Source organism: Anneissia japonica, unplaced genomic scaffold (genome assembly GCF_011630105.1).
Source record: "Anneissia japonica isolate Jap-2015-1 unplaced genomic scaffold, ASM1163010v1 scaffold288001_len57874_cov148, whole genome shotgun sequence".
Lineage (NCBI taxonomy): Eukaryota > Metazoa > Echinodermata > Crinoidea > Comatulida > Comatulidae > Anneissia > Anneissia japonica.
Window position 1 is genome coordinate 1 of NW_022733232.1, and position 14396 is coordinate 14396.

General features: G+C 33.6%; 1 protein-coding gene across 1 annotated transcript in view; it reads left to right on the forward strand.

The window, feature by feature from the left end:
* Positions 1 to 10105: 10105 nt before the first annotated feature.
* The window catches only part of LOC117115963 (NEDD4 family-interacting protein 2-like), a 7152-nt gene continuing 2861 nt past the window's right edge, over positions 10106 to 14396 (forward strand). The window contains exons 1-4 of the mRNA XM_033259854.1: positions 10106 to 10260; positions 10814 to 10913; positions 12273 to 12403; positions 13514 to 13583. Coding sequence (XP_033115745.1) covers positions 10234 to 10260; positions 10814 to 10913; positions 12273 to 12403; positions 13514 to 13583 — 328 coding nt within the window. The 5' untranslated portion in view covers positions 10106 to 10233. The remainder of the gene's footprint in view (positions 10261 to 10813; positions 10914 to 12272; positions 12404 to 13513; positions 13584 to 14396) is intronic.

Consider the following 14396-nt stretch of genomic DNA (forward strand, 5'->3'; position numbering starts at 1 on the left):
AGTTTTTCTAGGCACTAGGAGTATTTCTGGACCCCACCAGACTTTTTTCCCTAGTAGGCCGAGATCGCATCTCGCTGGGCCTCCCTCCACTGATATGCCTAATTTTTAGTGAGACTGTTCACCAGGTTTTTAACCTATAGATTAAATGAAACGTGTTGATGTCTATCGCCGTGTTTCGCTTCCTTAAACAGAAATTATACAGAGTGTTCGTACCGGTGTAAGGTAAAATGGCCCTGGAAACAATGGCCCCTGAAGGAATGGCCTCTGTAAAAATGGCCCCTGAAAAAGTGCCCGCTGTAAAAATGGCCCCAAATGACAGGTAGGTAAAAATGTCCCTAATGATAAAATTCAGAAATAAAAATGTTTTTATTTTCAATTATTTTTTTAAAATCTTCAAACAATTTGAATGCTGTAAAATAGCAAAAAAGTATTCAATAAATCAACATAAATTATACTCATTTTCGAAAAATCTACCAGTAATGTCATTGTCACATAAGTTTATATTAGGCTTACTTTTTGCAGGAATAAAAAGATAATAATAAGTAGTCCACAGATTTTAATAAAGTAATAAATGCATGTTGGCAGCAGAAACTATACTGTGATTGTGTAAGTGACAACTAAACTATAATTTAATTGGTACATTTTTTAAAAGATTTTTATTGGTTGTGAATCTGTACTTCAGCCAAATAAAAGCCTTTGGTTTTTAAAATACCCTATAAACAACATGTCTAGTATTCTAGGTGTTTTTGAGAATTATCTCTCTGGTTTATTTGTGAGTGATTTTTTAGTGAATAAGTACAGAACACCTCCATTATATATTAAAGATTTAGTTTGTTTATTTGGTGATATAATCAGAAACTAGCGTTATACCTTATTTTACGGGAACATTGACTTGTTTATTTTTAGTTTATCAATAATCAGAAAGAAGTTAAAAATGTCTGCAAAATTATTCTATTTATTTATTTATTGAACATATACAGGATAACACACAGGAGGAAGTAACAACCTGTTTTACATATGGTCCTGTTCTGTGGTGTAAATTACAGTATAAAAATTAACAACTGAAAATAAACTTAATTACAAATAGGGCCTATGAATAAAAAATATTCTAAAACACAGAATTCATACGATTTTGTTAAAATACATCGAAAAAGTTAAAATCACTAGGCAATGTAAAAAATGTATATAAAAACCTATTTGCAAAATTAAAATACTAACATTCTGTAGTAGAATATTAAAAAATGAGTCAAATAGTTTCAAGAAATGAAACCATATCATAAACATCATAAATATCATATTAATTCAGATTTTATTAATTATAATTTTTATTTTCATATTTCAATTTGAAATTAAATATTTAGATTCTTATAATATCTGAGGTAGTGTTTCAAATTTTTGCACCAGCATACATAAGCGAAGTGTCTTCGTTATATTTAAATTTACTTTTGGAGGTACAATGTTTAATGAATCGGCATTTCTTGTATAATACCCATTACAAAGCCTAAGAGGTGTAGTGGCGTTAAAGCATTTAAAATTAAAAAATGTATTAATACGTTCAAATCAGCATTGCTGTTTTATGCTACCCTTTTGAAATATTGTTCAATAAATAAATAAATAATCGCGTCGTTTTTCAAAATATTTCCAAGACAAATTGTTTTTCAAATTTCAAATATATACTCCATGTATTGTCTTGTAATGAAAGTTATGCGTGCTGTTTCTTTTTTCTTTTATTATTTATTTTGATATTTTTATTCAAGTATTTTTTAAACATCAGTTTTAATGCAAAATGTTATCATTTTCATTTAAGGCCATTTTTACTGGGTTATTCTTGTGCCATTTTTTCCGGGGCCTTTTTTCCTACAACAGATTAGCTGTTCCTCAATTTAAATACTCCCTCTATTTAGAGACGAATGATCATGGGGTTGGCGGACTCAGCAGGATTTCCCCTTCAATTAAAGACCACTATAAAATAAATAATGATTTTAAAACAATTTTAATTTTTCTGTACAATACATTTTGTTGAACTTACATAAAATATTTTCCAGCGCATCATACGATGTGTATTAAATGTTTTCTGTTTATTGAATAACGGTTTGTGTCGGCGGGTAAAGAGGAATAGGCCTACATCACTTGTCTAGATACCATGAAATGTTATATTAATAAATAACAGCATGCAGTAAATTTACATCCACTTTAAATCCATTTAATGTAACATTTCGTAATTTCGCCCTAAATTTAAAAAAAAAATCTCAATTCCACATTAAGTGCAAATAGAGGTGCCGTCTCCCGTAGAGTCACAGGATGGAGTCAGGAAATCGGCAGGAAGCCTCGTACACTCCTGCGGCAAGCATGCACTAATCTCGTAAAAAACATAAAACTTAAAAGACCAAACTGACATTTTCCGTCAATTAAAGACTAGGCCTATACCCTTAAAATATACACAGTAGTGTTTTATTTTGTTTTTTGTTTTTGTTTTATTTTATTTTATCTTTTTTTTTTCAGTTTTGTTTAGAGACTACAGACATGAGAATAATATGCTCACAAAAGTGTTTTACAAGTGTATAACACTGCTCCCCCATACCGTTTGTGTTGGACGTTGAGGTTTCTATTTTGTAATTTAACTGAATAATCAAAATTTAGAGCTTATTCAATTCTTACCTTATGAGCTTAAAATATTGGATGTTTATAAACTTTATAAATTATATTATATTTCTAAATATAATATGCTTTATGAAAAGATTATTTTCTAAAGATTAATTTATGATCTTGACAGAGCTTTAGTCTAGTATGAATTTACCTATGGTTCCACATGTTTGATGCTCCGTGATTTACTCTTCTAACTGACCGTTAGCCGCTGTCAAACACAAACACAAACGGATAACACTAAAGGTTGTTATCTATTATATTATATAGCATATCAAAAATGAATGAATGAACGAACGAATGTTTAAATGAATGAATGCATGAATGAAGGAATGAACAAATGAATGAATCAATCAATGAAGCAATGAATGAATAAATATATGAATGAATGAATGAATCAATCAATCAATTAATCAACGAATGAACAAATGAACGAACGAACGAATGGATGAATGAATGAATGAACGAATGAACATATGCATAAATGAATGTATAAAGGACGCAAATGACTGACTCAAAATTGCTCCTCTAGTATAACCCTTTTATGGCTTGTTCACAAACCCTGTTTGATCACTCGCAGTTGTTTGTGTGGTAACTGTAAATAACAATAAAATTACATACTGTATCATCATGTCATTAATCATTTGCATAACTATCATAATAGAGCATAATTACATTCGTATGTGAATTACCATACAACATGAAAACATCATATAGTGCTGGATTATTATAACTGTACTATAACATTAACGATTGAACTTGTGAGATATGATAAGACTTACAAAGCTGTGAGCCACGATAACTACTGTATTATAGTGTAGTGAATTCAGCATTATCTTCAGCTAGAGTATGAATAAATACATAAGACGTTCTAATATAAAGTCAAAGATAACAACTATTCTAAGGATACATCAGGGATCATATTCATGTTAGCCAAATGAGGGCGACCCTCAACACATAATATTCAAGACGAACCCCGTTGCCATAGCAACGACAATCCGACGAACGTAGGGTCCCTGGAACATCTACATGCCGCGAACATGCGGTCTTACCATTATTTATCAGTAGAATCAAAATATTAAACTATTTATTCAACTATCAATCAATCTATGATCCCAAAACCACTTTACGTTAATTTCTATACTCCTGGGATCCATCATGAATATAAACTACAAGTTTTATGATACAATATTGTGATCATTATTTCAATAAAAGCAACTGGTTTCCATGATTCATTTGTGAAATGATACAGCGTAGGCCCTATGTCTTACTAGCACTCCATTGCCGAACTAGGGCAAAGTAAATATCTAATTTCTAAGGAAATACACTATGTTATATGAACAAGGTTTATATATCTGTGATCACAATTATTAATTAATAGAACTGGCTTAGGTATGCATAAAAATAACTATTCAAATATGTGAATATGTGCCAGAGGAGCGCGTAAACTACAACGAAAACAGAAATTCCAAGAGAACTATGGAACGCGCAAGAAGCAGCAAGAACTGCGGACAGCATAGAATGAACAAATGAATGAATGAATAAATGAATGAATGAAAGAATGAATGAATGAATGAATAAATGAATGAATGAATGAATGCATTAATTAATTAACGAACGAACCAACGATCGATCGAACAAAAGAACGAATGTATGAACAAACGAACGAACGAACGAACGAATAAATAAATAAATAAAACTATTGAATTGCTCATTAATTACAAAAATTGAAGCCCTGGGCTTCCTTTTTAGAGAACTTTGAATGGACCTCTTTTCGAGGCTACTTTTGCAAAGTTTATAGAGGGACGGGGGGCTTATTTTCAAAATGAAAATTGCAAATTTTGGGAATTATTACGGTATTATAAAACAATTATAGTGCCACTATAACATCAGTCAGCATCATGGAGTGTATTAACCGGCATTAAATCACCTAAATTACTGTATAAAAATAATGTGTTTTTAATTTATTTTGTTTCTTTGAATTTCATGTACAGTGTATGTACTGCACTGTACTATCTCGAAAAAAAAAAGCCCATGCTATGTTGAAAAGAAGCGCATAGGCTTCTTTTCGAGGCTACTTTTGTAATCTAAAGGGAGGGCTTTGATTCGAGATGGGCTTCTTCTCGAGATTAAGCCCATTGGGCTTCTATTCGAGGTTTTACTGTATATTGCCAATACAAAATATTGTAAATTTCCGTCCACATAATCAAATTTCTTTGACAAAATAAACGGTTGCATTACCATATATAGTCATAATGTGTCTATATATGATCATGATCATGATGTGTTCTTCTCATCTAAAATGTGTTACTGCAGGTATTTACTGATATCTCCATCTCATTACGTCATTTATGTATTGTGATGAATGTTATTCATTTTAAATTTTCTGCATATTTTTTTTTTTCATTATCTTCCTTTGTAGGCCTACCCTTTCTTTTGATGTTATCTTTTGTTTAATTCTTTACTTCTCATATTATCATTGATTTCTTTTATATCGTTTCTTTTCGTTTCCTTTCACCTTATTTTTATTTTTCCCTTTTACATTTATCAGTGCGAATCTTTCTATTCTTTATCTTTGAATTATTTTGTTATCTTTCTTTGTTTATTATTTTTCATCTTAACTCTTATTTTCTTTTCTTCTCAGTCTTTATCTTTCTTTTTTTTCCCTTTAATGCTATCTTTTGTTTTCCTTCTCGTTTATTTTTTATTTATCTTTTCATTTCCTTTGTTTTATGTCTTACATTTTCCTTTTTACATCTTATCAGAGCGCATCTTTTCTTTATTTTTATTTTTCTGTTTCTTTTTTCTTCATTGGCAGAAACAACAGTTTGTTGATCCTACCAATCTCAGCTCCACCATGGTTGGAAAAAAAAGCCTCCTCTGCCGAAAAATAGCACAGGCATAGGCCTACTTTACTAAAACGAATGTCCCTCCTTTAAAAGAGTGATAACATTTTGATTGCGACAGTGGGGTAGTGCGAGAGGTCCATGACGAGGCGGCCGATGGCCCGACGAGGGGTCAGATTTCCCCGACGAAAGCAATGTGAGCTTGGTCGAGCTTCCACTAAAACGGTTTCGGAAGTGATCCAGGAGGCGAAGCCCTCAAAAATCTTATCAAATTAGGGGTTTTAATAGCTTATTTTAGAATCTACTAATATGGGGCGAGGGGGCTGTGGCAACATAGTCATAATTATATCGACATCAACACTATCATCGTCATTGCCATCATTATCATTATCATTCCCACCACTACCATCATCATTATCATCGTCATCATCGCCATTGTGGTTGTTGTTTTTCTTTTTCCATATTGCTTTTTTATGCATCACAGTATAGGCTATTGCAATTTTTTAATATGTAAGACTACGTGTTAGCGGGCTTGTTAGTAAATTTGACTGAATGAATAAAGTATACCTGAATGTTATATTAACATCACCATCCCCAACGATATAATCATCATCATTGTCATAATCATCATCATAATATTATCATCAAAATCATCAACATCATCATAACCACCACCATCATTATCATCATCCTCATTATCATCATCATCATTATTATAATAAAAGCACTTTCGAAAAATAATAATGAATTGTTTTTGGTACCTATCCAGGTGGCGCTTTACATATAAACATTACTCAATGGAGTTGAAAGACTACTAAGGAGACATTACAATTAATAATAAAATAATGTGAATACTACATTAAACATTTTGCATCGTTAATTCAATAATGAATAAGAATTTTGGGAAAAAGATGAGAATGTCTCTAAACAACAGCCTTATCCGAAGAATTGAAAAAATGTACTAAGTCTGCAGTGGGTCTTTTATTTTGAACAAATAAACAGCTGTCACAGAGTGGACCTTATGACGTGTTACACTCACTATAGTGCATCAGGGTAATAAATATTCATGAGTTAATGGTTGTTTGTGTTCACTGTGTTAAATCAGTATAATGAATATGCATGAGTTAATGGTTGATTTAGCATTAATCCAGGGTAGTTAAAAGTTACATGAATGTGAATAACTTTTAAGCAAGTGGCAACTTCTGATAAGTGTAGAGAAAGTGGGTGGGGGAATATGTTAATTTGTTTATGTCATCATCAGGAATGAAAAAATTATCCATATTAGCAAGCTTATAAGCACTAGTACCAAAAGTGTTTAACCAATCAAAACATTACCTCTAGTAGGTGACATAGCAGTGATTTAAACAAAAGATCAAAGCATTCTTACTCTAATGATCAAAGATACCTACAAAAACAAAGAAAGCTCCTTTGAAGCTCTGAGCCCATTAAGCAAAGGGTGTAGTCTACGTATAGCGAACGCTTCTTTAAACAATAGGATAGACCAGTTTCGGGAGCTGTCAATAATGTTAGTACTAGAAAATATTAAACCTAATTTATTACTTACATTACAGACGACATTATCATTTTCAAGTATACCCTGTAGTCCTAAAACATATTGGAATGCCTCACAGTTTTTAACATGATCAAATATAACACTATCAGATCGTGAAGAATGTTCTTTAAGTCTAGTTATTAAGCATCTATCTGTCTTACCAATATAATCACTATTGCAACTTAATAGTACCTGATTCAATAAGTTTAGGAACAATAGACTCTTCTAGTTCAGTCATTAAAATATTAGCTAAAACTGGGCCAAGAGGCGAACCTATTGAGACACCATCAGTTTGTTTATAAAATTCATTATTACATGTAAATACAGTTTTAGTACAGCAATCTCTAAGTAGCTTCCTTAACGAATTTTTCTTAAGGTTAGTAGATATCAGTTTCTTATTGTAAACTCTATCAAGAATTATATTAATTACCTTAGTAAGGGGAACATTTGTAAACAGAGATTCAACATCAAAAGATAAAAAACGGTAACCTAAATTATATAAATTGTTTGGTATAGCTTGAATGCGGTCAGCAGCATCAAAAGAATTTTTAAGGACAAAGTCATTAACCGTTAGAGGGCCTAATAAGTTTGATAAGTACTAGCTACTGAATAATAACAAGTACCGGTCGTGTCAATAATAGGTCTTAGGGGTGGAATATTATCAAAATCTTTATGTAATTTAGGTAGTCCATGGGCTCTAGCAGGCATGGTTGATACTGGACGAATTTCTTTGTATTCAGTTTCAGTTAGTTCATTTCTATTAAATAGTGTCCGGAGGTAGGCTTGTAAGGAGTTAAGCTGCGTAGTTAATGAACAGTTAGATAGTTTCTTAAACTTAGTTGAATCAGAGAACAAGTTTGTCATAAATGTGATATAATCAGTTTTCTTCATTATCGCAACACCATTTCCTTTATTTGGTTTAAGAATTACATACTTATTACGTAAGATTTTTAAAGTATTAATACGTTTGGCATCATAATTTAAATTTCGGTTATCAAAGTCAAGAAAGTTACACGTCATAGCACGAATTGAGTTCTTAATTTTCTCACGTTTAATAAATGATTTAGGTAGAGCATCAGCATTATTAAGTTGTTCCCAAATTGATTCAGCATAAACAAACATATCAGAGTCCTTAGGTCGTGTAGCTAATCCATTACGGATACCAAATGTTAAGACAGATTCTTCTTCCTTAGATAATGTTTCGCCAGTTAAGTTAGTAATTATATGGTTAGGATTCTTACACGTTCCATTGATTATTGCATGTTCACGTAGAAGGTTGTTAAATTTACGTCCATGGCGGTAAGATACCTTACGCATTTCCTTATCTACAGTAGTCCTAACATGATGCTTAATTACTAAGGCACGTAACCATGTAGTAGACTTAACGAGAGCTTCGTCAGAGACTGAAACTAGGAATGATAAACTAGGTTAAAATAGTCCTAGATGTTTTTGTCGAAATTGGACGATTTTTTTAGCCTGCTGTTTTCCGGTTGTTTTGTGTTCTGCACCTTAGGTTGCGTTCAGTGGCGCCATATGGATTATGTGAATGGAAGCATCACCACAAAACAGCTTGGTAAAAATAACTCCGTTTTGATTAAAAAAAAAAAAAAGCACAAATAACTCCTTTTTAATTTTTAGTTTCAGCATGTTCAACATCCAGATAGCGAGTTCTGTTTTAAATCGATTTTAAGGAGCGTTTGTTGACAATACCGGGTACAAAAATATTTTTAATAAAGACACATACAATTTTAGTTTCAATGTAGGGCCTACATTATGTTTAATTTGAGCACCCGAACTATGTGCACAAGCATTTCATTACTTAAACAAACAAAACATGAATAGGCATACTGATTAATGTTTAGTGGCGCGCCAGTGAATTAAGTATTAATGTAAATACTGTCTAATGACTCAAGTTTAAACTGCATGACCGTTTATATATTTTTATAAAACTAATTTCATCTAATTTTAAATAGATTTTCTCCTGAATTTGTGACAATTCCTTATCGCCCATATCCTGTGCTAAATGCATGACAAATTTATGATCACACATGTGTTTCTGCAAAATGCGTGTTTGAACCAAAATCACTTTGAAATGCAGGACCGTCCCGCACGATGCGAGACGGTTGGTAACCGTTACCAACCGTTCGGCAGATTAGGTTTTTCGTTTATCATTCATTTAGATTAAAGCCAAGCTACATTCGGCAGATAGGCTTTTAGTTTATCATTCCATCGAGATCATGCCTACATTCGGCAGATTTAACCTTTTCGTTTATCATTCAATTGAGATCATGGCTTATAAGGCCAATGCACACATTAACAAATACATAAATTGCGTTGTGTTTTGTGACGAGTAAAGCGACTCACTATTCACTGATCTCGGACCCCCCCCCCCCACACCACACTGGTTACGGGCCTGCTACATATATACAATAATATTACACTTTATTAAGTTAATTTGAATTATTTTAAAGAGTAGTTAGATTTGCATTATTGAATATAGGTTGTAAAAACATGGCCTACGACTATTAGTATGTCATTACTCAACAACAAATTAATCATATCCAAAAGAAAAAAATCAAGACATTTTTTTATTGGGTGGAGAATAAATTTTTCCGATCATATAAAGGCACGCAGGCTTGTACAAATACAGTATGGCATATTATCTCCACTTACCTATATTATGTACATTTTCCTAATTTAGAAGAAACACCATTGCAAAATTCATTAGAAGATGTTTGGCGACGATGCAGACGGTTCACAATTCAGTAGTTCCTCAATTTGGATGTTATCAGGCAGGTGCACAACCCAAGATCTGAACGAAAATCGCTGCCAATCGAGGATGTAGTGCCCTACCAGGCTAAACCTAAATAATTATTAGTTCAGCGCTCACCCCCTTTCATTGAAAATTTGCCGAGATTGTTTTATTTGAAATTTGCCGTGACACTTATGGGCCACCGTAATAAACAGTACGGTAAAAAAAAAGGATCGAACCCGTCGCGAACTACGACGTAGTCATAAAATAACGGCTGTCCCTCCACAGACTACACGACTGGACTGACAACATGAGCTGTTGTGTGACGTCGACGGCAACTTCCGCGACGAAAGTGAAGCATCTTTTCACAAAGAACGTTTTGCTAGGAAGTTAACCAGTCATTTGTATATAATATATCCACTTTTCATACCCCGGGAGCAATGGATCCTCCCCCACAATATGAACAGGTATTTTGTACATAAATATTAGTTATTAACGAACTCAAATATGAATCTATTGTAGGCATTTTTTTGTTTTCATTTGAATGTTTTGATTCGAAATTGATCAGGTCTAGGCCTAGGCCTATGTAGACTAAAGTAGAAGAGGCCTAGGCCTACCTAGCCTATTCTATAGCCTATCCATCCCTGATCCTCGATGAAATATACGTTTCAGGAAGAGTTGATGGACCGTCCGAGGAATTGTAGGCCTTTGTGGTTGTGAATAAGAAACAAGGGACAGGTACTGTTTGATAAGGCCTAGCCTTTACTCTAGGCTAGGCTTAGTCTAGTCTCTAGAGTAGACTAAAGTAGTCAGGTCATCGGTAGCATTTATTTATTGACATCTGCCAACACAAGTTACTCAAGTTACAAGGACATAGACGATTGTAAAGTGCAACGTTTGTAAATTAAACTTCTGATGTAGCCTAAAGATAGATTAATTCTATCTGGATTTTTATCTTGCATTTTACTCCAGTCTGAAGAAATTATTAGGCCTATTTCTTTTTGGATGTCATTTGTGCAGGTTTGTAGGGAAGATAACCTGAGCTCAGGACAAGTGATGCTGGCGCTTGTGGTCCCTCCAGATGGTACCGGCAAACAAGAAGTTCCCCCAGAAACAGAAGGTAAAATTACACCTTTATGAAACTTTATATTGCATGCTTGGTATTAACAATAATTAATAATGATAAAAATAATTAAATAATTAGTAATAACCTTAAAGAATAATAAATAATTGTTTAGGCCTATTATGAGTTGTATACCGATGGGAAATGTTTGGAATTAAATCATCATCATCATCATCATCATCATCATTACCTTGTTTGTTTGTTTAATTTATTTCTCCACACACATGAACATATGAACATACTTAACAAAAAAGCAAGGAGGTATTAAATAAGCTTATTTAATACCTCCTTGACAAAAGCTAGCCACTACACAATGTATCCATCCCGTTGTATGATCTGTCTGTTGCTGCCTCTCCCCACCATTTGAATTTGATACGTTTTGAGATCATCTCAATCTAAGCCTTGGTCTGCCTCTATTTCATATGCTTTGTTGTGGTCACAACTCTGTTGTTCTTTTGACCCATCGATTATCATGTAATGTTGCTACATGACCTGCTCATCTCCACTTGTAATAGATCTCTAATACCCATTTCACACTGATGCTATTTTGCAAATATTAACAACTTGTAACAAGTTGTAACCAGGTTTGGATGAGTTTGAAAGCAAATCCTTGTAAAACTTTCCGAGATTTCACAGGGGTCCCCTGAGTTATCTCGGAACAAAAACAGACCATCACGAGGCCTGTTTTTTTCCCGAAATCTTCTGAGTAGTTGTTGCGCATGCGTCATGTCCATATTTTGACCTTTTCGCGGGCTGTGTTTTTTTTTTTATTTTTTAGTTCGAACGAATGGCGGCAGCGATGGAAAACGTATCAACATTACTACCATTTGTTAATAGGCCTAGACCTAAAATCAAAAGAAATCTCGCTAAATTTCACATGTCAAACAATCACGAGGCTTCGTAAAATATGCCGACAACGAATTATTATGATGCTTGTCGCACTGATTGCCTCTAACAACAATGGTGAGCTACCGGCCGGCGGCCCGACTGCGCCTAGCTAGCCTAGGCCTATCTTTCTCGCCAGCTCGACTACAGCAAGCGAGCTAGGAGTTGAATTCATTTTACTCTCCGAAGGCTAAGGACCATGGAATAATTATAATCTTGTTAATTCGGTACCAGGCCTAGTTTAGTAGTTGGTATGTAATTCGGACAACCTACAACAAGCCTACTACTAGTCTAGGCCTAGTCATTATTCTTCCGAGTTTTCCCGAGATTTCTCATGGTTTGAAAGTGCATGTGTGAAACAAACCAACAATCTCGGAATATCAAACTTGTTGCAACTTGTTAATAATTGTTAAAATGAATTTATACAATGACAATATTTGAGATTTAAATTATCTTTCGATTTATCTTCAGACACAATAGGGTATGTACAAATTCCTGGTGATGCACCACCACCGTATGATGAGGAAGACAAACGCAGAATGGAGCTTAAAAAAAAGGATGAAGAAATACGCAAGCGACTTGTAGAATTGGGGCTTCTGTCTGTAAGTTGGGACGAATGGGAAGCAAAATATTTTTGGGAAAAAGGTCGGAATGATGTATACTATATCCTTGGGATTTCTCGCCGAGACCCACTAGCTGTCTCAAGTAACATGGTTACTCCTGATTAAAGCTAGACTGTCCAGTTTTATGCAATAAATATGTGTGATTTGCCCATATGCATAGTAATATCACATCAACCCATATAATGTGGCATAATATTTGTATTATCTCGTGGTGTACTGCCCAAGACCACCAGAGGACCCCAATGTAAATAAATCTTCAGTCTTTCATGGGTTTTCCTTGGTGTTTTCAGCAAATAAATTCAACCAAACAATCTAAAGAATCATATGAATGAAGAACATATATTGTTTTGTTATTTGTTATTGGCAAGTAAAACATTCATGGAATTGCATAGGCTAATGACCATCATGCTCTGCGCGTGCCAGGCTGTAGCCGAGGCTTTTTTCATTCCTTGTTTCCCAAACTTATATTTTTAAGGATCGTCAGAGGAGGGCGGAAAAATATGAAAATAGCAATATATTTTCTATTATTTTAGCAAATAGTTTTGCCAAAAGCATCCAGATGGAGGAGAAAATAAAAATAAAATTTTGTTGGTGAATGTAAACAATGGGGTAGTAATAGGATGGTTAAATGCTTAAAATTTATATAATTAGGAAGAAATATACATCTTATTTTTGAGAAATTTCAAGGTAGCAGCAGGCATAATAAAAATTTTAAGAACTTTTATTTTTTTAATGAAATTTCCAATTTTTGTGGTGGTGGGTGCGCTAATTGGCCAAAAATATATATATTTTAAAATATACGAAATCATCATTATTGGTGGATGACGGGTTTGCTAAACAAGGTATATGAAAAGTATCTTGCCTTAGGAATGAAGTACCAGTGTCCTACCCAGACCCCTTGAAGAATTGCACCATCTTGACCCTCGACCCTTAATGTGTGTCAACACTATCAAATTTTCTTGACAAATATCTGTGTCCTTTTTGTTTCATTATATCTATCTATCCCAATTATTTGTCACTGAAACCTTGTTAGTATGGACAAGAACTAAAGCAACATATCATTTGCATACATTATATTTTAATTTTCAGGAGAATGATTTCGGAAGCGACTCTGAGATTCTGCTCGGCAGCGGGTGGGTGTTTTTCTGGGCGGCTATGAGTAAGTATCAACCAATCACAGAAGACGGTGTACATTTGGCCCTTATGGATTGTAGGCCCCTATACAGTATTAATGCTTTCATGTTCATGCAAATCATGATTTCTTTTTCATTTTAACAGTTTTTTTCACTTATGTGGCAGAAAAAGCAGTTGCTTCTATGTGCTTTCAAACCACTTATTCCAAAAGGACAAAAATAGACTAAAGGAATAACATTTGTTAGATAATGTACAATTGATGTTCTTGTAGTGCGCAATGAGTGACATCAACGGATACCGGCGCATTATAATGTCCGTTTATTATTAATAAAATAAACATGTACGAAAGTATAATACATACTCCAAGTATTGAAATACACGCCATCGTGTTGGGATTCAATATTTCAACATTAATTATATCATCATCAGGAATGAAAAAATTATCCATATTAGCAAGCTTATATGCAATAGTACCAAAAGTGTTTAACCAATCAAAACATTACCTCTAGTAGGTGACTTAAACAAAAGATCAAAGCATTCTTACTCAACTGATCAAAGATACCTACAAAAACAAAGAAAGCTCTTTTGAAGCTCTGAGGCCATTGTTAAGCAAAGGGTGTAGTCTACTTATAGCAAACACTTTTTTAAACAATAGGATAGACCAGTTTCGGGAGCTGTCAATAATATTACTACTATAAAATATTAAACCTAATTTATTACTTACATTACAGACGACATTATCATTTTTAAGTATACCCTGTAATCCTAAAACATATTGGAATGCCTCACAGTTTTTAACATGATCAAATATAACACTATCAGATCGTGAAGAATGTTC